The sequence below is a fragment of the Protopterus annectens genome, chromosome 5.part0, assembly GCF_019279795.1.
Source record: "Protopterus annectens isolate FY-2018-M chromosome 5.part0, PAN1.0, whole genome shotgun sequence".
Classification (NCBI taxonomy): Eukaryota; Metazoa; Chordata; order Ceratodontiformes; family Protopteridae; genus Protopterus; species Protopterus annectens.
Genome location: NC_056735.1, coordinates 217,718,155 through 217,743,494, shown reverse-complemented (window position 1 = coordinate 217,743,494; position 25,340 = coordinate 217,718,155). Strand labels below are relative to the sequence as shown.

The window sequence follows — 25,340 nt, the reverse complement described above, 5'->3', positions numbered from 1 at the left end:
GTAGTCAGCACTGTGACTACATGCTGATAGACGTTCTATTTACCATCCACCCCAGGTCACAGGTCACCTACATATTGGTCTGATTATAGGGTATGATGTCTACATTATACCTGGGTCGTGTGTTTGTTTTCCTGACTTAACAAATCAATGATTGCCCACAATATGTAGCCCTTGAGGCAGCTGTTTGGATGCAGGATGTGTATCTCATCTGTGATGCCCATCACTTAAATAATAGACAGGAAAGGGCCTAGCAGACAGACCTGATGAATGGACCTGATCACTGGACCTGAGATATAGGTAAGTTCACAGATTTGAACTTAGTGAGAAGCCACATATGTCATACACTGGTCTACCCATTTGGTGATACAGCTGTTTATGGCTACATATGACAGTGTTGAGTGATATCTCAGTGTGAAATTGTGTCAAATGCCTTGACCTGGTCAAGTTCCACAAGATGACACTGTTGCCATCATGCATGCCCTCAATGACCTATTTGAGGACATCTATCAGATGTAACAGACATAATGTAGCATTAACAACTAACTCGAGTGTGTTGCACAGAGCTGGAATATTATTAGTGTCCATTTAGAAGACATCCATGATAACATGTTCGTCTACCTCACAGTTGAGAGTCAGGATATCTCTATACATTTATGCATCAGGTGCTGTCCACCAACTCAAATGGATGCATATTCACGTACACCCTTCCATGGGAACATAGCCCATGTGGAGGGTGTTTTCAGCTGTGAATTCAACAGTTTCAGGAAGGTGTATGTGCTGAGTCCCACCATAGGTGATCTTTGATGTTGTCACAGCCCACTAATTCTGAGTGATAGGCCTGGATGAAGGTAAGACAGTGCATACTGCCTATCATGATCTGGCCTAGGGTTTGGGCATAATCCTCCATGCAGGTATCATTGAGAAACTCTCCCAGCTGGGGAGCAACTCTTACATCAGTAGACGAGTAACCAATTGGCTCATAGACAGAACACATATTGTGAAAGTTGGTGGATCAACCTGTACCAGTAGAGCTGTCACTACTGGCAAACCCCAGGGATCTGTGTTTGTCCCTTTACTCTTTGGAGTCTATTCCTTGACAGTTCAGGCTAAAATATATGGCTTTTGGTTTACCATCTGATTCTTGCATATTGGGCTCGATCATTGAGTCTACCAATGATGATAACATACTACAAGAGGAGATAACACAGACAAATGATTGGTGAGAAATCCACATGATTTGCAAATAAATGCAGAGATGTGTCTTTATGTTGTCCTTCTGAATGTGGAAGTACAGGTTAATTACAGCACTGAAAACAACCCTACTATGCTGAAACCCAGTGATGCAGGCACTGGAAACACATGTTGATAGTAATCTGATCTTTGACCATTAAGGGCCCACACTGGCACTGAAAGCCTATGTTGTGCATATCATATGCCACACCATCATATTCAGATCTTAGGATTGTATGACAGCGCTGTACTCAAATCTCATAAGAACCCTAATAGGGTATAATGCTTTCTTTTGCATGTACCTCACCAGACACATGCAGCAGCTGGACAGACCACTGAGCTTTTTTATTAAGAAAACAAAGGGCCTACAAAACATGCCATGTTGTATGTGGACAGATTGAAAGCCATGTCACTGTAATCTGTCTTGTATAGGATAAGGTGACTTTTGCCCGGCCTCCAGGCCAGACTCTGACCCTGCCTGGTGGAAATAGTGCATATCCACAACACTGATATAGCTGATGACATCAGCAGTGTTTGTTGAGGACAATATGGTAATAACAGTGTCCTACATGCTGTTTTAAAAGTCTCTATGTAATGTCAAGCAAGAGGACAAGCACACACACACACACACACACACACACACACACACACACACACACACACACACACACACACACACACACACACACACACACACAGTTGTCTGCAGTGAGAATAGAACCCCTACCTATCTAACACAACATGGGAGGACTTTGGCTGACAAAGTTTGCAGATGACTGCAAACTGGGCGCCATAGTGGAAAGTGCATCGGACACGGATATCCTTCAGAAGGGACTCACGGAAACAGATAGCTGGTGCCAGAGCCATGGCCTGAAGTTAAACGCCAAAAATGTATAGTCATAGAAAAACAAGGTAACCCCAAGCTACCATATAGGTGGCAATCCACTAAGCACAGAAGAGGTTATCAGGGACCTGGGGACCCAGGTTGACAGTGGCCTTTCTTTTGACACTCACATTGCTAAAGTGGTTAGAAAGACCTTCTACATTGCCCACCTGATCATGAAGGATTCACATCCAGATCTAGTGAGGTCATTGTTCCCCTGTACTCTTCACTTATCAGACCAATGATCGAGTACAATGCCCCATTCGGGATGTATCTCACCCGACATCTGCAGCAATTGGAGAGACCCCAAAGTTCCTCACCAAAAGGATAAAGGGACTCCAAAATCTGTCATATGCTGCCAGATTGAAGAAACTCCAGCTCTATTCAGTCGCATACCGTCTGCTCAGAGGTGACATGTGCCTGACATACAAGGCCATGTCCAACCTGGAATTAATGGACATGCTCCACCTCAAAAATCCAAATCCACCAAAACCACTAGAGCAAGCGACTTAAACCTTAGCACGGATATAAATAGGACGTGCTGGAGGGATAGATTTATCACTCAGAGACTCCCTATGCTGTGGAATAAAATCCCGGTCCATGTGAGGCAGAGCACCTCGCTGACTCTGTTCAAGAGAAATCTAGACCTGTGGATGGGAGATCGTAGGTTTACCCCGGGAATCATCTCTGGGTCACTGCTGGACAGAGGCACAACAAACTAATGGGCACAGTATTTTTTCATATAAGGGGTGGCGTAAGCCACAATAATTTGGGCTAGGCTTATAAATGCCTTAGGGCAGATAGCCTAGTATAAACCTATGAACCTATGAACCTATGAACCTACAGACCTCTGTATTTATGGCAAACCCACAGCTCAACTCAGAATTTGAGTGTCTCAGGCAACACTTTATAGCTGATGACATTAGCAGTGTCTGTTGTTATCTAAAGTGTTATAAGTGACAGTGAATATAATGGGAAGTGGAACAACAGTAAAAGTGCATGGAATAATCTGTATTAGAATCCAGGAACATGTTTATGGCAGTCTTACATTTACACCTGTTGCCACAAGAAAGGTGAAATAACAGTTGTCTATGTTTCAGTTCATTGCTATAAACTGCAGTATCACAACAGTAATAAAAATGGTTGCACACCCTGTACTAGAACCCAGGACCATCTGTACTGCAGCTCTACACTTACACATGTTGCCACAGGACTAGCTACATGACATTCCCTACTTTACTAATCATCATAAAGGTCTATCTTTTAACCACCATACAACCTCATTTAGCGGGTTTGTGTGATCCCCAATAGACTTAATTGAATGTATTTGGTTTCTATTTCTGGCTGTCTTGATCATGTCTGCTTCCTAGGTGATCCAGTTGTCCAGTCTGCACACTGCCTTGCTTCACACAAATGGGATAAGCACAGTCAAATCTGTCATTCATTTCCTCCATTGCTGTGATTGTGGCAAGTGCCACTCCACATAAACACTGCCCCCCCAAAAATAAACATTAAAGAAAAAAAAAAGAAAAAAATGGGAAAGTACCTGAAATGAAGAAAAACAATGTATGACATGCACACTAGAACATATTAGGACACATGAGAAAGTTCTACCAAGGTCTGGATTTGATTTCTCACTCCAATAAACCTTTAGAACACATTAAAGGTGCCTTATCCTTCTTGGCCACACAAACAGTTTTGCAGCAATAACTGAAATCATTCTGCACACAACCAACTATAACATTATCTACAGTAATATGGAACTATACAACTATTATTTGTACATTTATTATTTTTGGATGCAATGCACTAAGTGATCACACAACCAGGTAAGATTATTGCTTGCAAATATACAGCTCTGTCATACCTTTCTGTGTTTGTTGGTCATTCTTCTCTTATCTGACCAGTAATCTCAGACATGCAGTCTGTAAGCCATTCTGTACCATTGGCCTTAAAATGTGTTTGGATATTAAATTAAAATAATATCATATTCAGTTGCCAATAAATGAAGGGGAGGTTTGATGTTAATGAACAGAACCTGTGAGTTGTATGCCGCTTACTTACACTTCCAACATTACATCAACACTTTGTAAGTCTAACCTGACACTCCCTCTGATGTAGGGCAGTCTGCATTGCTATTGTGTTTCCCTTCTCCCTATCAGTAATCATTCACAGTTGCAATCCACTAAAAACGAGTGCCTGCACTATGTTTATATCTATTACACAAAGCCAAATATTTGGGATTCAGCAATTCTATTGAGTTCACACCTCATTTGCATATTCACCATTCTGACAGCCCTGAATCTACTCAAATCCTGTAGCTAGGGGAAACTGAAGGTGAGCAGACTTGTTTATGTGGAGGATATATCTGCACAGAGGATTACTGATTTTGAGAAGGTATGCTTGCTTTTTGTCAGCTACATACTGCTTATGCTGACATGCAATTAAGAAAAATCCATTTAATAGTTTATATATATATATATATATATATATATATATATATATATATATATATATATTCTGATCAGCAAAGGCTTTTACACTTTTATCTGTATACATTAGTTAGAAGTGTACTGATGGCATGGGCAAGTTTGTCAGGGCATTTCACAGGTATGCATGACTGACAATACCTTAACATGGAATATTATGTGTTAAATCTGTATACACCTTTCAGGGACAGTTCATTTGATAGCACTTCTAGCATTTCAAAGATGGTTTGTTAACAAATGTGTCATTTGCCTGCTCTTGTGGGGGTAGGGATGGGGGAGCAAAGCTGCATTCCTGTTATGACACAAACAAGGATATGCTGCTATTGTTACTCTTTTTTTTGTATTTAGCCTGCACATATAGGATCATATGATCATAAGATCACAGGACGTTACTAGGCCATTGGCCCTGAGGCAATTATAAGCCAAGCCAAGAGTTTAGCCCATATTTAGACAAGTCAGCACCCAATGCCCCTGTCCAGTAGGAACATGGGTGGAATCCCAGGGATGTATTTTCTGTTTCCCATTCAGTTATCCAGGTTGCACTTAAAAAGAGGTAAAGAAGTACTCTGCTTGACATGGAGAGGGAGTCTATTCCACAGATGGGGGAGTCTCTGGACACAAATCTGTCAGGCCAACAAGTCCTATTGATGTCACAGACCAGGTTGTGGTTGCAAATGTGCGTTACTCGAGTGGAGCTTGACTTGCGGATATGCAGCAGTCCCATCAAGGCTGGACCTGAGATTGCCTTGTATGCCATACAAAGGTCATCTCTGAGGAGTCTGTATGTAACTGAGTAGTGAGATAGGGCTTTTGGCCTATCTGTGTATGGTAGATTTTTGAGGCCCTGGATTCTCATGGTGAGGAACCTCTGCAGTCTCTCCAGCTGCTGCATGTGCCTTGCGAGGTACATGCTGAATGAGACATCATACTCAATAGTGGGCCTTACAAGGAAAGAATACAGGGATGTTATGACCACCTTGTCCCTAATGAGATACCCTTACTTATGAGGTGGGCCATGTAGAAAGCTTTCTGTACAATGGAATCAACACGGTGGTCCAAAGTCATGTTGCTGTCAACCTGGGTACCCAAATCCCTCACAACTGATTGCGGACTTAGGACATTCTTATTAACGCGATAATTTGTGGGGACATCACTCTCCCCAAAGGGGATGAAGATGATGCATTTTTTGGTATTCAGCTTGAGGCCATGTTGCTGGCACCAGTCATTTGTTTGGGTGAGACCATCTTGGAGGATGTCCACATCACTAAGGGAATTGATGACAGTGCCCAGCTTACAGTTATCTGCAAGCTAAGTCACCCATAGCCCACTGGTTTTGGCCTACACCTCAGAAAAGTATATCACAAATAGCAGAGGCCCCAAGACCAAACCCTGGGGTATGTTGATCATTACTGGTCTACTGCTTGAGATTGCTTCCCCTATTTTGACTAGGTGGGTTCTATCAGTTAGCCAGTTAGCTACCCATCTGGTAACATATGGATTGATGCCTATTTGAGAGAGTTTATCTATTATGCCTGAGTGGAGAATAGTGTAGAAAGCTCTGGCCAGGTCAAGGTAGGTGATATACACATTTTCTTTTTGTCCATGGCTTTAGTGACTGTCTTAAAGAAGTCAACCAAATTTACATACATGACCTCCCCTTGATGAAGCCAAACTGTGTGGGATCGAGTGTTTGGAGGTTGCCAATGTCCTTGTTCATGAGGTCCATGATAATCCTTTCCATGGCCTTGCAGATCAGGCTAGTTAGGCTGATAGTTACATAAACTCCACTCCACACACCTTCAGATAGAAACAACTCTGATCCAAAACAATACCAAAACAGCAAAATCTTCAGAAGTCAGGAATCGAAAAGCAGGAACCAAAGTCAAATCCAAAAGCAAATTCTTTATTCTTTCAAGAGTATACATTCTCACTGAAAGAATCAGAGTTGTTTCTAGTTAGGCTGATAGGTCTATAATTTCCCTGACCGATGGATGCTCCACCTTTGTGCACAGAGATGACAGTGACTGTCCTCCACTCAGTTGGGACTAAGCCAGTACTCAGGCTTTGGTTGAATAGGGTGCCTAATGGTGTTGCATGTTCCTGCTTGAGTTCATGTAGGATGCAGCCTGGGATGTTATTGGGTCACATAGATGCTGTATTTTTTGCCTTTGAGAGAGCAGTGATGACCTGTTCCCTAGATATAGAGGGAAGGGGGGACAGATGGGGGATAGGGGTGAACGTTTTACTGAATCTGTCAGCCAGCAAGGTTGATATATCTACAACATTTGTATATGTGGTGTCCTTGACCACCAGTTCTGAACAGATATGGGTGCTTCCTTTGAGATTGCAGATATATGTGAAGAAGGCCTTATGACTGTCTCTAGTATATGTGACCAAATTGGACTTGAAGTTTGCTTTGGAGGATTTCACTAGTGCTCTTATTTGCTTGTTCAGGCTAAGGAGAGATTGCTTCCAATTGGCTATCTGCTGCTCCTTCTTGGTCCTGGACAGCAATATTTTCATTTTATTATAGAGTTTATTTATTGTAGATGTCCACCATACAGGTTTACTCTACCTTGAAGAGGATGATTTCATCCTATCTGGTATTCCAGATTCTATGCAGCTATATAAACGGTCAATGTCAGAACAATGAAAACTAAAAATGTCGATCACTCACATGAGCAAATAATCAGGAACTCGAAATTGCTATTGTAGGGGGTTGTGCCCCCACAGCCCCCGCTAAATATATATTCCTACTCTGAGATCGCACTACAGTGAGGAAAGGGCAAATATTCCGATCTTCACTGTACTGCAATCCCAAAAATCCAACATTGACTTCCTGGTTATTCGCTCATGTGAGCGATCAACATTTTGAGTTTTCAGCGATCTAAATTAGACCCTATATAAAGGCTCATATAGTTCTTTGGTGTAGGTTTAGACTTTGATTTCCATTTTATAGTAATTGCCTTTTTGGCAGCCACCATAATTAAGCTCGGACTGAGACAATTCCAATTCTGTATCCTAGCTCTAAAACATCATTTCCTTAGTTACACCAGTTTACTCACCCAGTATCTCTGATAAAGCAGTATGCAGGGAATCTTTGCAGTCTGCCAACTCATTACACTCATAGAAAATCTGTTCCCAGTTGCATCTTTCTTCTCCATCACCCCGCCAACATTTCCTCTCTTCCTGAGGAAAACTTTTTTGGAGTCTACTTGGAGTATAAAAATAACTATGTAAACACTTCCAAGCAAAGATCCTAAATCTTCTAGACTTTGTTGCATATTTGGAAGATATACACATATATGCTCCCATTGTCTCTTTGTGAATTGCTTATCCAATCTCTCTTCCCGATCCTTTCTAAGGTCTTCTGATTGATTCTTATAGTTTTCATGTAATATTTTATATAGTCTATTAATTATTCCTTTTTTAACAGCAGCTTCTGTTCTAGATTCTACTAAAACTCTACTAGTGCTGGTCTTTCATTTAGGACTCCCCCCATTTCTTTCTCTTTGCCTATACTCTGATATCAATCCTTGATATGGAAGGCAGTCTGTAACCTACAGTCCAAATACATTCTTGGCATCTTCCTATTCTATACCTTTCCCTTTTTGCATGGCATCAATGTTAGCATATGTATGTGCATAGGAGGAAGGTTTTAGACCCTTTGTTGGTGAGTGAGTGTATTATGCATTGTCTATTAGCTAATGCAAAGTCATATTGAGCATGCTTAAATCTGCCTACACCCACAACAGCTGGTGGTTTCAACTCTGATTCCTCATTTGCATGTGGCTGTGGTGACCTTTGCATTGGTGGTAGGATGTGTGCTCCTTCCCCTTACTGATCCTGATGAAGCTGTGTCATCAAGATGATGTTGTGTAGCATGGCACATACTGTGAATATTTCAGCACATTTCCATGGACTGTACTGCAAGGCTCCCCCAGATGTATCTAAGCACTGACATGCCCTGTGATATTTCTGGTTTGGGCATGTGCCTCATTATGCCATTCTTCAGTGGGTGTGTGCGCATTTCTGATGGGTGTCATGAGACATGGTTCCAGTGAATAATCTGCATCGGCCAGTAAATAACCCTGTTGGATATTCCCCCTAGTGAACTTCTGGCACAGTTGGGAGGTGTGCCAGATATGTGAATCATGATATTTTCCAGGGTTATGAGGTACACACATTCAAGATGACTCCCTTGGCATTACACATGACTTGGTAGTTAACAGAGTGGTAGCCCGTTCTGTTTATGTAGATACTACCTTGTTCCCTGGGTGGTGCCTTGATTTCTATATGTGTGCAATCTATGGCACCCAGTACTTCAAGGTAGTGTGCTATTTCTGACCTTATCCTCAGGAGTATGGGGAAAATATATGTGGTCACTGGCATATTGAGCATTACATTCAGTAATTGATGGAGGATCCTGGATGCTGATGCCTGTCACACCCTCAGTATGTTCCCTGTTTATCTCCGAAAGATACGCGTAGCTAAGATTCTAAGTGCTACACATACCTTTGTCACCACTGGGATAGGTTCCCCTCAGTTGGCCCTGGCTCTGAGTTGAGGATAATAGAGGTCACAGAGTTCCTGTAATTTATCCCTATCCACCCTGTAGTGATCTATAATTTCCACATCAGGTAGGTTGTGAAAGGGTAAGTAGGGCCTGAAAACTCTTCTCCTTCTTGGCCTAGGTGTATTGGTAGCAGAAGCAGCATACACTTCAGCCTGTTGCACATACAGATGAAATAAATCAGCAGCAGCCACTAACATTATTTCTGTGTAGATTCCTTTTCATGGCTGCATTCAAGCAGGTTTTGGAATTTGCAGGGAAAACCTACATGGAGTCTACATGGTTGCTTTATAGCTTGTTGAATAGCTCCACCATATTGGATTTGTTGATTAGCTTGCAATTCAGTGGCTTATGCTGTAATTAGCATACCATGGTGCTTATCATGTTTGTGCAGTGCTGCACACCTCTACACAGTGCGTATTGAATCTAAAACTGTGTGCTACAGTGTAGGGTTTATTGAATTTGGCTGAATATAAACTAATCATTACTAACTCTTATGTTCCTAAAAAGACAAATCTAGAAATGTTGTGAGTTTACTAGAGTAAGTACAGATTGGTGTACTGAGACAGAAGGCATCCTAGAAAGTTGAGCTGTTACGCTAAAGAAGTTTATTAGGTTAAGATGGAACATCCACGGGTAAAGAGAACAGAGGGACATATCCAAAAGAGAATGATCAGACCCTTGTATCTTTCCAGTCAATACTTCTCACCTTTCCAGATTTCTTGCAGAATGTTCAGATTTTTGTTTCATAATTTTGGTCTGTTCCTCATAAAATTTTCTGGCAAATCAGTAAAGATCATATTCACTAAATAATGACAGATATTTGAGTTTCAAACTTCATATTATTCATAAAATGCATGGTAACACAAAACCTTTTATTCTAGCAACTTTCTAAGTGTATAGGAGCACTATTTAAAATCTGTAACGTTTTTTGGCCTTTGTCCCCAATTATTTTTGTCTTTGCCCAGATTATTTGCACCAAGAGGTTGAGAGGCATGTTCCAGAGAGCAAGTGTCATTATCAAGCCCAGCAAGCTGAATATTTTATTAAAGATTTTCAAACAAGATGAGCTATTAAATCATTTCTAGAAAATATAATGCAGTATAACTTAAGCGTGACTTACTATTGAGGTGTGGAAGGCTCACTGAAATCAGGACTTAGGAAGGGGTTTCTTAAAAAAAATGGTTAGTGCTGTTTATAGGCCTGATTGTAATTTGTGTAGGGTAGTAGAACCAAAGGAACTATGTTGTATTTGCTATACCTAAGCACTACATCTTTTTTCCAAGCATGACATAATTATGTACTACTAGCATAATTAGTTTATTTTGTCTTAAATATTGAACTTCCAGAAATATGAATGGTTGAGCTGACATGACTGCAATTAACATGCATGGAATTGCCACATCATGATATATTATATCCTGTAAATGCTATGATGCAAATGGTCCATCCAATGATGCATGGCTCTATTAAGGGATCCCAGCAGTTCTTCTTTACTGTTATATTACAATATTCGACTCATAAATGAAAGTTAGGAATGCTATGTGGATCAGTTGTGGACATACATATATGATTATTCCTTTTAATTTGTACTACTGTAATATAAACTGTCACTACTAATATTTCTTTATCATTGTGACATATCATCACACATCATATGTTATTCTATTATTGTCACTCTGATATACACTTTTGCATTATTTTTATTTCATACTTCCAAGGTATCCCTTGTAAGTAGGATTCATCTGTTTCACATGCAAATAATACATACAGTACATACAAACATACATATATACATACATAAACACTTAAAACAAACAGGTAAATAAATAAATGCATGTGTAACTTATTTTATATACCATCAAGAAGTGTTATGTTAAAGCATTTACCAAGTGACTAAAATAGTTGGTATTTTAGTTATAGCACAGCAGACAAGTACTTAAACTGAACTACTCTCAAAGTATTTTTGAGAACAGTGAGCTATATTATGAAATGTGCTAATGATCATGTTTACCTCAAAGTTTCACCTGATGATCCCCTCCTTTTCCAGAGGTTGACTAAGCTGCTGGAACGGCTTGCTGCTGAAGACGATTTTCCATCACCAACATGCATGCGGACCACTGTGGAAGTGGTGAATGCACTTCGCACATTCCGTTCTGGTTTAGCTAGAATGATGTAAACTTTTGGCACAAACATGCATCCTAGTGCAACTGTGGCACTTAGACTTACTGAAAAGCACATTGTAATAATTTTGTAGTTACTTCCAAAATAAATTGGCACAAAAGCAAGCCAGATTATGCAAGTTGTGTACATTGTAAATGCAATATACTTGGCTTCATTGAAATTTGCTGGAACATTTCTGGTTTTGAATGCATAGAAGGTACAGCTTAGGATTAATAGTCCATTGTATCCAATTGGTGCAACCACACCAAGATTTGTTGTGTTGCAAATGAGCTGCACTTCTCGGATGCTTGGATAGTCATGCATGATGTCTGGCGGTTCCATTATGAAAAGGGCAATGATTATTCCCAGCTGTACGAAGATCAGTATGGAAGCAATAACCAGCTGAGCACAAGCACTCATAAACCTGGGCTTCTTTGTGCAGATCTTCTTTTTGCTTCCAGCCAAAATTCTTGCAATTCTGTTTGTTTTTGTCACTAATGCAGAGTAACTCATTGCAGGTGAAAGGCCTATGCCAATTCTTTGAAGATAGCAGTAAATCATTTGAGGCTTAGCAATAAGGGAGAAGGTACATAGGTATCCTAAACAGATGCCAGCCAAAATAATGTAGCAGAGTTCCCGACTTGATGACTTGACAACTGGAGTGTCACGGTATATGATGAATATAACTGTAACAAACAAGGTAGAAAGTAGACCAAGGCAGGAAAAGACAACAGCAGCAATCGGCTCAGGGTCACCCCATCGAAGGTATTCAACAGGAATTGGATTGCAACCTATATTTAAAAAAAAAGAGAAAAATAGCCATTAGAAGAATAATGAATAATTGTTGTCCTCTGTAGCATATTACACTTGCATTTTTGCTGCTCATATCTCAGCCAAAAAAAATAAAAAAATTGAAAGGAACATTGAACAAACATGCTTCAGTTCATAATATTCTTTTTCAAGTAAGGTATACTTCATGAATTACTCTTCAAATTCATTTTCTCACATCATTATTAAATTTTACTACCCTGTCTATAAAATCTGTATTCTTGTGTATTTTAGTAAAATAAGGCAGCTCTTTATAAAGTCTGCCAGTCATTTATCAGTCAGCAATGTGATTGTTTATATTTACAACATTACTTAAAAATGGTGTTTACAAAATAACTATTTTACTTGTAAAGTGATACATTTTCATTTAATTGTTAACCCTTTTTCATAAATTTAATTGCTCACCTTTAAAATACAAACTACAGTTTAAGAAACCTCTGGCAAAGTTGTATATAAATGGAAGAAATGCCATTATAATTATTGCATTTCTATTTTAGGCTAATTACATTTACTTTGTGACTGCCAGCACTACAGTTTTTAATACTTTAACATTAAACTGATAGAGTTAAATAAAAATGTCTGGATATTGGTAATAAACCTATTGATATTCAGACTAATTCCACAAAGATGATGGATCAGTTGAATATTTTTAAATGTTTATTTTATTTTATATTTTTATTTTTTAGGGGTGCAGAATTATAAAAACTAATATTATGGCACACTTGACAGATAAGCAGAATTCTACAAAAGTCATACTATGCCTTGGTTGATAGACTTTAAGTATTGTTTAGTAATTCACTTTTTTGTGCATGCTTTAGTGTGCAGTTTGTGCTCTGTTGCTTTGCTTTCTCACTGATGTTTGCCTTGTATGAGTTGTGGCTCCTACTCTTCCAAAAAACTATTTCTCTCCTTTTTTTAACTAATCAACTACACTGACAAGCTTTGCATGCACAATTTTAATGGTGAGCTGGGAACAATGTGTGGTTAAGTGTCTTGCTCAAATTCATTAAGTAGGCAAATGAAAAATAAGGTAATCAACGCATTGCTATCATATGAATCATAACCTTCGTTCTCTGCATTAAACTGCCAGAGAACTTATTGTCCAGTCTTCATCCTTGCATATCATACTTTTCTGCTGCATGCTTGCCTCAGACAAAATACCTGTGCTAGTAAAAGAAATGTAAAGCATTTCACAACAGTGGTACGTAGAGTCATAAGTGCTGCTGCCTCACTAGTCTTGGTTCTCTGGTTCAATTTATTGTGGTGGTGCTTTCTTTGTAAAATCCTGTAAACTGCCTATATGTATGTGTGTGTATATGTGTGTGTGTCTGTTTGCTGCAAAGCACTTTTGTGAAATCCTCTAAACTGCCTATGTGTGTATACGTGTGTGTTTGCTGCAAAGCACTGCAGTCCCATTCAGAAGTTGTTTCATTACCTATCCCCATTGCCGGCTTTTTTCTTCAACCTGAATGGGATAAAGCTGGTATTACAGAATGAATGAATGAATGAATAAGCAAATGAGATACTGAAAGCAAGGTGAATTATATATAAAATACAATTTTATTCATGATGTGCAGAAAAGGCATGCAGTTACAGATGACAGGTAGTTCACACAGCCTACCTTGACCTTGCCAAGGCTTTTGACACCATTCTCCACTCAGGAATTATAGAAAAACTCACCAGCCTGAACATAAACCCCTACGTCACGAGATGGGTTGCCAACTGGCTTACAGACAGAACTGCATGTTCATAAAACAACTAACTTTTCACAATATTTTAAACTTTTACAGCATTCAGTGAGATTCATGAATAAATAGTGAAATCCAATCAAAAAACTGTTTGTTTCCAAAACAGGGTTCATGATGTCTATTTGCAGTTCAGAAACAATGAATCTCTAAAGAACACAATGGCAAACTAGCCCTATACTGTATATTGTTCTCCTGGATGCAAGAACAGACAATTTAACTAATATGCTCTATGCTTATGTTGATGTTTCAAGGTCTGACTCAAAAAATACACCAGTATACCTAGAAGCAGGGTTTTTTTGCATGTAAAAAGCTGAACAGGGCAGGTAGACTGGCTTTCCAGTGCTTCCTTGTAGCAGTTCTGGCAAGACATAGGGTGAGATATAAAGGGTAAAAACAAGCTAGGTTGTCTATAGACGTCATTACACATCTGTAAGAATGCACTGGCAGTTATCACGCATCCCACTGTACCCTTCCTTGTGCTACTTACAGAAAGGGTTCCCATTCATCAAGACTTCATATGCCCAGAGCATGTAAGCTGCAGGCTAGTTATTGTCATGCTGAATGGCTACAGTGAATTCATTATTTCTGAATCTGTCTGTTAGACAACATGAATGTCTAGCTGCATAGTCTTCCGCGAAAGTAAGCCATGTAAGACTGTACTTTACAGATTGTATTTAAAAATATATGCATCTTCCATTACATAGGATACCTACCAGATATCCAGGCTTGTCTAGCAGAGGTTTATGTCATGTCAGATAAGATTCATCCTGAGTCATTATGTTTTTAAATTATCTTTTGTTTCAGTCGTAAAGTTTTTTTTTTTTTTTTTGGTCTGGTTTACAGTTCTTACCTAGTCTCTTCTCACAATTTATGAACAAGATACATGATGTATAAAACAAAACAAAGTTTTCATATAAATTTTGTAAGAAGCTTGCATTCCATAAATTAGCACAGAATACTGCACGTGTACAGTGCAGTGCTTACACTAATGTAATCTCACCTACCTAGAAACAGTGTTGAACAATGGATTGCAAAATAGAACATCACAAATATAAGACCAGTATGTAGATATAGCTAACAACATGATAATGGCACAGTATGGGATAAAATTTGGGGCTGCAGTCCAGGGAGCACTAATTAGACTAAAGGGGTAATATGCAAGAGTAGCTGTGCTGAATGGACATGATAGTCGGCATTTGTACTGCATATACTACAAGCCATTTATAAATGGAGATTGCAGTCAAGGCTGACCTCTTTAATCATCACAGTCAAGGAGCTTTCAGATCAGTGAAGGGTTAACACTACATCTGTAATGGTTTACTATCAAATGACTGAAATGCATTAGTATGACTTACATTTGATCGAACGTATAGTTTCAAAGTTTTGTTATGTCAATTTATTTTTTCCCGAATCTACAACGTCGAAATGCTCTTCCTGTTCCATGTCCTGGAGGGCAAATAGGTTTTCACACTCAACTCCCAGAAATGTCGAACGTCAAAAAACAGCTTTAGCATGTTCGACATTTGGGAAGAAAAAAATTTAAATTTCAACATTTTAGTTTGGCGTTATGATCACTCGCACAAATGCATTTCAGTCATTTGATGTCAGACCTGTGTAACACATCTCGCCTGCACTAAATGTAAACCAAGTGTGCACGATCTGCATTCAAGTACATCCCTACCACATTTTTTTGTTCTTTTTAGTCTCTCAGAAAGATTCTACTAAATCTACATGTAGTCTACACTTTGTGGTAACCTTTATGAATCCCCCGTGATATTTACGGCTGCAAGAAAATGAGTAGGACGACTAAAATTAGGAGGAAGAAGTTGTGTCTGTTTACTCAGAACTGCGCACACAGTGTAGGCTTTAATGAATCACAGGGATTGTCTATAAAATACATCGCAGCCTATTCAGGGAGCTGTCAGTATCTCCTGTTATCAACATACAAGATACTGGATCTAGTTCTTTTTTTATTAATTAATAAATCAAACAACTACTCAGGAATCAGTGAACTTGATCAAACATCTTTGATGTGAAAGCACATATTCTGTGTTTTGTGTTATTAAAGGCTTGCCTGTTTGTGGTTCCTGGTTAAGTTTTTAGATTTTTTGGATTAGTTTTCTCACTATGATTTTTTATGACATTCCTATTTTACTTTTTTATTTTAATTCCAGCTGTTTTTGGTTTCTTAATACCATAACAAGAAAGGACCCCCTTTCCTAATTCAGGGCATAAATGAAATTAATAAAATCAGCATTATTTCACTCTTTGATTTTTGCAAAGAGAACTCTTCTCAGAACCCACAGTATACATGGAATTGCTTCCTATAGTTCACAGAGCCATACCTAGGTGGAAGGAAGGGCTGCCCTCGGAGCAGGCTCTTGGGGACACAACTAATTGTCAGCAGCTGATGGTGCAGGAGTGCAGTACTTGCAATTCTTTATGTTTTGCATGTTATAAAAGAATGCCAATACTGCATTGGACTGAAATGCTAAAGTTATCCTAGTGTTGTGTGATTATATCTGTAGATGCTGCTTTTTTTGTGAGCTGAAGCAGCAGATTGCTGAACTGCACAGGGCATCGGATGACCCACATATGGTCCTGGTAGTTCGTATGGATTTATCTGCACTGATAACATATTTAAGTTTGCATGGAAATTCTTTTTCATTAGTTCATTTGCTCCTTCTATCACCTTATTCCACATTGCTCAAGTCTGTGCTGCCAGGTGCTGATATTTTACTAATGTACTTCTTTCACAACATACTACACTATAGTCCCTTCAATCACCAGCGCTGCTTTTGTCAGTTTCCTTTCAGCTACTTTATCTGGTTATCTCGTCCCCACTTTGTTTAGTTGTTAATTATCCAACATAATGATTATTTCTTCATTTTCAATAATAGTTTGTGGTTCAGGTTTCCAGGCCCTCTAAGGTATATGCATGTTGTAGTATTTGCAAAGTCACCAACTTTACCAAGTTATTATGCTTTTTGGTATACAGATCCTCACCTACAAATGTATCTCAGTGTAGCACAATGTGTTACTCCTAGTTTTGTACTGCTGTTCCTACATTTGTCTCTATGTTTTAACTTTTTTACAGATTTTGCAGACCAGTGCATATGTAGTTCAATATATCTCTGGCTATCAATATTCAGGATACTAGATACAGTTCTTATCTATATGCTGAGGCACACTGGTGACCAGAACACATTCCATGGGGCATTTTGGAAAGTTGCATCACAGTACAAACATTGCAAAAGTTGGCGTGGAAGGTGTTAGTCAAAATGAACAAAACTCTGTTTGGTGATCAGAAAATCTACAGGAATGGGTATCTCCAAATCAGCTGACAGGTCTTGTACAGTTCACATGCTATTCTTAACTTTCTGCAAAAAGAAGCCTGTTTTAAAGTTATTTGTTTGATCAGCTGATGTTCTACAAGTTATGTTCAAACATTTCCCATTTAATAAGGTGAATTTTCGATGGATATTCATACAATATGTGTATATATATATATATATATATATATATATATATATATATATATGTTAATTCCTGAATGGCCACTTTATTGAACAACGGAACATCGAGATGACATTGCCAAAATGTTAATTTTACAAACACCTGGATCACTGTAATATAAATCTGGGAAACTAATTTTTGAACCATTGTTCAATGAAGTGGCTGTTCCTGGAATTAGAACTAGAGCCACATGTGTATATATATATATATATATATATATATATATATATATATATATATATATATATATATATATATATATATATATATATATACATATATATACATATATACATATATAAACATGTGTATGTATGTGTGTGTGTGTGTGTGTGTTTGTGTTTATACATACAGAGGAACAGATAAAGAATTATTTCGTGGCCATCATCTTAACATAAATGGATAGATCTAGAAAGTCTTGGTGTGACCTAGATGATAATCAATAATTCTCCTATTAGAAACTGATAGCTGGGCAGCTTGAAGATAACATAAGAATACAAAGGGAAACTACAGAAGGATCAGTATGACTGCAGACTTTGAGAGTTGGGAGACATCTCGTAATGGGTCAGAAAGGAACTAACTTGAGAAGCTGAATGTGTCAAAAAGACGATCAATAAAATAAGAAAGAGTATGGTTGTGGGCTGGAATTACTTTTTGTGCCTGCATGCAGATTTCCTTCCACTTCTGCCTGCTTCTGTCTTCCCTAGGAGCTGATCAATGTCTACAGATAAAAGGAAGAAGAACAGTTAGGGAACATGGGCCAGATAAAAGGAAGAAGAACAGAAGAACAGTTAGGGAACATGGGCAGAGTTATGGTGCAACGTTTACAGAGCAGAGTGCCAGTGGGTTCTGCATGACGGTAAAAATAACAAGCAGTTACATGAAATGTGTGAAGTGCTACTACTTAAACCTGAAACATAAGCCACTGCCATGAGAGAGGTGAACCTGCTGAACTTTCACATGTACAAACACTAAAAGGAAATTTCTGAATAACAAGAGAACAGACTCATTCATTTGTGATTAGTCTATAAGGGGAAGGTGATGTTGGTACGTTATATGCATACAACTCATGAGCATTATATTTTTTATTTTTGATTCATTGTCTGAGGATGCCATTCCTTTTCAGATCATATCACCTAAGCTGTATAATCTGTATGCAAAAGATTAAGCAATATGGGTGAAACAGATGCATATATTCAATACACAGGAATATTTGTTTATGCAAATTCAATAATGAGGTGGTCTTTGCTGCAGCTGCAAACTATGATGGGGTGAATAGGGTTCCTGCCAATGGCACAGGCTGTTAGGGGGCATGACTGATAACCGCCGATGATATCCAAGAGTAACACTAGCATTTTTTTTATAATGCTGAGCCAACACTGCAGGATCGTAAATGAATGGTAATACCACATTCCTGGTTACAGCTTAAGCAGTCAATATGCATTAATTACTGCAGCAAACTGCTGATTACACGTGTACTAAACTGCTAGAGTTGCATAGTTTGGACCAGCTTCTTCTTCTTTTTTTTTTTGTAATCTTGAAGCTTAAAATGATGGGTGTCAGCAGACAGAACTGCTTACAACCAATGGATGATATCTAGCAATGGTTTTGGTTGCGAGTTTGCTTTACTCAAAGTGAAATAGTAAAAGATCATAGTTCAGTTTATGTGATACATAAAACAAATTATAGAATGTTTAGATATATTGTTGGTAACACAGATAAGTATTCCAGGGGTTATTACACATCTCCAATGAGGCAATTTAGGTGTACACAAAAAGAGAAAAAATACTTTAATATATTTTATTGGGAACATAGCTTTTGTCTAATATATTAGTATTATAGGTCAACTATTTACTTTATTACTTTTATATTGCTGATCAGAGAAAGAGGATGTTGTTTGTGAATTTCTGAGCCTAACATTTTATTTTCATTATTTAATAGAAATGGCTGATGCATTATTAACCAGTGTTTGACAGATTGTTTTATTTTAATTTTAGGCAGGATTTATGGTGTTTCTTGCACATAAATAATTTATTTTTGTCTGTTTTAAAGTACCTGCTTGGGAGTGTATATGTGTGTATGTGGATTCGTTGAACCAATGAAATATGATGATATAGTTAAATAATGAACTGTAAGATCTTTCTTTCTGCATGCTGGGTTATAATAAGGGTGAAGACGAAGTACATTTAGTAGGACTTGCCTGATTTCTGAAATTAATATACAGATCTTGAGAGTTTCTCTTCCAACAAACACTATCTTTTCAAACTACAAACATTATCTGTCAGTTTCAGACATTAAGATTCTGGGGAAGTTGCAAGGCCAATGTGACAATAGTTAGTATGGAAAGACTGAAATGATTTCCCTAGAAGGGAGAGAATGGGGTAAAGTGCAGGTATAGATGGGAATATAAAAGTGAATAAGTAAATCAGGAAGGTCTATGTAGGTAGAGATGGATTTTTTTCAATGACTGAAACTGCTTAGAGGATTCCTTCTGGAACTGGAAAGTATTTGATGGGAAGAGAAAAGGAAACTAAAAGGAGATAACTCAAGTGTGGTCGAAAATATGTCACTGTGCAGATTGTATAGGGTTGAAGAGTTCCACTAAAATTGCTAAAAAGCACTGAAGAGAAGGATTTGTATGTGGAGATAGCTGACACTGGGGAGGAGTAGTAGCCAGACAGGAGGGATGAATGCAAATAAGCATATCATTCACACAGGCTACTTGTGGACAGGAACAAAGAGAACATAGCCATGTAGGGGTTGGGGTCTGGAATAATGGTGAAGGTGCTAAGCTCGCAGACACAAAATACAGGGTTTGATTCTTGCCTTTAACAGGGAAATTGTCTATGCTTAAAATGGCCCACAAGGGCAGCTAGCCTAGTACTTACCTATGAAAACATGAAATACAAATAACTGAGAAAGAATTATTAGACCATACTTGGTATAGCATACCATGGGTGTTGACAAAAGTAAGGGAGGGTAGATGAAGATTAAACCTCTGTAATTGGTGGGATTAATTATTTGCCTTTCAGATTAATAAGGTATAGCTTTGGCGGTAATATTGAATGCAAACCTATATTTATTGAATATAAAGCAGAAAAGACAGTCAGTAAAATTATATCATTAATTAGAGATTCTTTTGATTTGGTACACAAACTACAAGTGATTGATATTTGTTTCTCTGCTATTTAATGACTATTTATGTAATTTCTTTATATTCTATTATTAAGAAGGATGCTGGCTTACATTTTTTTTCTAAACCATTGTTAGACTGACAGTAATGATTTTTCATTAACTAATGTTATGTTATTGATAGAAATTTTTGTTGTACTGTCTTACATGTTTATTGTCAGTGTTCTTTGACTGACACCTGCAATGGCCCTTTCATATATCGCTGAATATTCTGGAAAGGTGAACACACCTATATTTATTTATTTTATTTATTTTACATTTGTTGACCGGGATGGTCTGACTGAATATATGTCCATTTTCAATGGAGGCCCGGGGAGAAAAGCTCCACATACCAAAAAAGAGACAGTACATACATCACTTAAACTCAGGCAGACATGTTTAGAAAAATATAGACCAAGAATACAGGCAGATATTAGTATACACAATGTGCAGACTTACATCTGATTGGCAGAGACGTATCAGAAAATGTGAACATAGAATACAATCAGATTTCATAATTCGCAATGCTTAGACATTCAAATGCTGTGAAGCATAGATACTTGGCTAAACAGCAGGTTGGGTAGCAAGACATGTATTAGTGAAGTTGTTAGTCAGGTTTAGAACAAGAGCACAGCCAATGAGATGTGAGGTATTTTTTGAGTTCTCTTTTAAATAGGGGTTTTGAAGTTTCCTTGGTAACGGTAGTAGGGAGTAGATTCCAGATTTTACTGGTTGAGTTGGCGAATATAGCATCGCCTGCAGAGTTGTTGGATTTTTGGGTCAGTATCAATAGTTTATAAGCTGAGCGTAATGGTTTGGGGGTGCTATGAGGGGAGAGAATGTTTTTGAGGGCAGGAGTGTTATCAACTTGATAATGGAACCATTAACATTACAGGATTTAATAGTGTGATTTACATGTTTATCAAATTTAAGGTTGTTGTCTATTATTACACCTAGAAGCTTTGCATGGTTATCAGGGGAGATAATGGTGTCATTTGCTAGATTTGATGTTGAAGGAAGGAGGAGAAATTCTATGGTTAGGGGAGAAAAGTAGTAGCTTGTTTGTTTTTAGGATTTCGAAGCAGGTGACGATTAGCTAGCCATGTTTCTACCATGCTGAAAGTGGTCTGGGTGAGGGTTAGAAGTTGTGTAGGAGAGGAGTCGGAACATATTAGCATTGAGTCATCTGTATATTGGATGCAGGTGGCTCCTGGGATGGTGTTGTGCAGATCATTGATAAAGATAGAGAAAAGAAGGGGACCTAGTATGGACCCTTGTGGGACACCAAGAGTTAGAGGAAGTTGGGATGACAGCTTGCTCTGCCATAAGAAAGCCTGCTGTCTACCGTTTAGGTAGGAGTGAAACCATTGTGCTGCGTGTTGGTCTAAACTTAGGTTTTGTAGGGTATTGAGCAGTAGCTGATGGCTGACTACATTGAAAGCTTTTGAGAGATCTAGGAAGAGAGAATAAATGACCACTACTTCTAAAATTCCCCTGATTTTAGCCTGCATGTATCTCACATGATCAGGATAAAGGCAGTCCAAAATAAATTAATCCATGTTAGTCCTAGGCAAAAAGTACTTAAATTTAATCTGTTCAGCATGTTAAGAAAACATTTGAAGCAAACCTTTTTACATATATTTTCTGTGTTTCCTGCACAAGATGGCTCATTGCTGATTTACAGAACATAAGGCTAAAGACTGACATTACATAGTGAACTATTGCCCTATCACAACATTATTTATTCTGTTTGCATTTTTCTACTTAGTTGTCTGTGCAGAACTCATAGCATACAATGAAAAGCATGGAATCTCATATGACTCACAAAAAATCTGTGTGAACTGTATGGAACCTTCTGTGCCTTAATGTATCCTGTGCCTACTGTTTGTAGTACTGCAAGCAATGCTGACTTTGTTGTTCAACATCTGCTAAGTTTTTAATGCTACTGATAGATTTAATGAATTGCTGCCCATAGAAAGTGTCTACCGTAATTGGTATTGATGGTTTCCATATTTACCTGAAGTGGTTAAACAAAATATATGCGTTTTTTGGTCATGTTGACAAATCTTTCCAAAAATGGGCATTGGCATTTACCAGTGATAAGTGGGTTGAGGACCGGCCTACTCTGACTTACACCAGGGATCCATGCTAAAAAAAAAACACAGCTGGCATAATGGTTAAGGTCTTTGTCTCCCACACACAAGGTACAAAGTTTAATCCTGACCTCTGTGGGGTTCATACCACATCCGTAAAACATGCTGAGTTTTTGCAACTCAAACTCTGCCAATAATTTAATTTTGGGCAGCGCCATAGATACTAGATGGTGCCCATCAGGGGAAGAGTTATATTGACAAACTGCTTTAGGCATCAATTGCCATGCATAGTATCCAGTAGATAAAGTAATGTGGCTCACAGACTGAATAACATGCCGGGGATAGCCAGCCACTGGCATAAAAATTGGTTTTAACTGATTCAGTCACATTGACTAATGTTGCTAAAAATGGGCATGGGTATTTGCAAGTGACAAGTGAGTTAAGCACCTGGCCTACTGTGACTCCTAATCTCAGCTCATGCCCCACAGCAGGGTTCTGATAGTGAGTGCATTCAGACTTCAGTTGCAGGGCCTACTAGATAAAGCAAGACATCATGAATTGGTGATGATAATGAAGACCTGAATGCTCATACAGGGGCAGACAGGACAGGATACGAGGATTTTCTGGTTCCACAAAGGTGTAGCAACAGGAATAAAGTATGTGAGACCATTCTAGACTTCTGTTTGGAAAATAGCTTGATGGTGGCTAACACATGGTTCAGCACCAAAGATAGTCACAAGATCAAATATAAGAGTGGCCAACATGCAACTCAGTTAGACCTCCTCCTAGTAAGGAAAAGATATTGGGGAAGAAGCAGCAATTACTAAGTTATCCTCAGTGAGACAATCAGCCCACAACATAAACTGATGGTTGAGACAACCAGCTGCAAGCAATTGTCAGAGAAAGCTCCAAGGTCAACTGAGACTAGGTTGAAGACCCGAAAGTTGACTGTAGAGAAAGCACACAAGTTCAAGAAAATACTCAGGGCTGTAGCACCCCAGAAAGAAGACGGCACAGGTGGAGTTGAAAAGAATGGCAGCACATCAAAAAAGGACGTGTGAGGACTATAGAACAGATATGCAGCCAAGCCAGGTATGGAAATAAAGTACATAGGAAGGCTGTTGGTGGAATGCATAAGTTCAAGAACTCATCAAAAGAAAGAAGGAGTGCAGGAAAAAGGTGGGAGATAAATAAGATGGACCAGACTAAGAAGGAATACTGTTTGGCTAATAAAGAAGCTAAGAGAGCAGTTGCAATAGCAAAGAACAAGGCATCAGGGACACTCTACCAGCATTTGAAAGTGGCTCACTATATGGCACAATTAAATTCTATGAGGTTACAAGCAAAGACAGTAAGATAAAGGTGATAGTCATCAGATACCACTCATAAAGGATGCCAGCAACAAACTGCTCCCCAATCCACATAAGACATCAATGGCAGATTGAAGGAGTACTTCAAGCAGCTTCTGAAGAAAACCCCACAGAAGCTGTACTGCCTCAGAAACAGCCTATGAGGAAATAAGAAGAGAAGCCCACCCTAGAATAAGAAGTAAGAACAGCACTAAGCAAAATTAAGTCAGGGAAAGCAGCCGGCTCAAATGAGGACACAGCAGAAATGATCAAGATGTTGGATGAGTTAAGAAAGAAATGGCTCCTGAGGGTACTCATTGCAGTATGGAGAGTAAGGCATAGACCAGATGATCCACAAAAAATGCCAGATGTCCGTAAAACGAACCGTTTATTGAAACTAGTAAACTTAGATGATACTGGACTAAACATACTCATTCCAGTGTCCAAGAACAAAGGGGGCATTCACAACTGTGAACAGCAGAAAGGCATCAAACTCCTGTCATATTGCATGAAAGTTCTGGAGAGGGTGACTAATAAACTTATATGTAGAGTACTAGAAACTAAGATGGGAGAGAGAATGTTCACAGTTTCAGATCAGAAAGCATTATAATCAATTTGATGCTTTCAGTGAAACAGATAGATGCAAAGAAACTAGAGATGAGACTTGGAGAAAGTATATGACAAGGTCCAAAGAATGTCGATCTGGGCAATCCTATATTGGTTTGAAAACTCAGAAAAATTAGTAGAATTAGTGCAGGCTATGTAAAAGGACCTAATGGAACAAGTAAAAAAATGTGCTTGGACTCACAGAGGGAGTTCTTTGCTGGAGTGGGTGTGCAATGGGGTTCAGCTCTGAGCCCAGTACTGTTGACACTGATAATGGACTACATTAGCAAACATGTCAGTGAGAACAGATCATCAGAGCTGTTGTATGCAGACAATGTGGCATTACAGACAGACTCTGAACAAGAACTACAACAAAGGATAGGGGAACTGAATGCAAAATTGAAGGTGCACAAGATGAAATGGAGTACAGATAAGGCAATTACAATGGCAGCAAATAGGGGCTATCAGAAGAAACTGAGAATGAAGATAGAATGGAAAATAGTGTAATAGGTGAATAGCTTTGGTATCTGGAAGAGACAGTTGAGGAGAAGAATAATCTGTATGTGGAAGTCAAAGTTAGAACCAGAGGGGCTGCAACCAAGTGTCAACAGAGTGTTAGGTTAGCCAAAGACACTGAAAAGTAACAGGGATGTGACCAGTTCAACTGTATAGCACAGAAACCTGGGCATTG

The 25,340-nt window shown here is 38.6% G+C and overlaps 1 protein-coding gene across 2 annotated transcripts in view; it reads right to left on the bottom strand.

Annotated features, from left to right (window-relative positions):
* Positions 1–25,340, bottom strand: part of GRM5 (glutamate metabotropic receptor 5) — a 1,888,276-nt gene that overhangs the window by 103,780 nt on the left and 1,759,156 nt on the right. For both annotated transcript variants that reach the window (XM_044072205.1, XM_044072206.1), the window contains exon 8: positions 11,190–12,129. In XM_044072205.1, the coding sequence (XP_043928140.1) occupies positions 11,190–12,129 (940 nt within the window). The remainder of the gene's footprint in view (positions 1–11,189; positions 12,130–25,340) is intronic.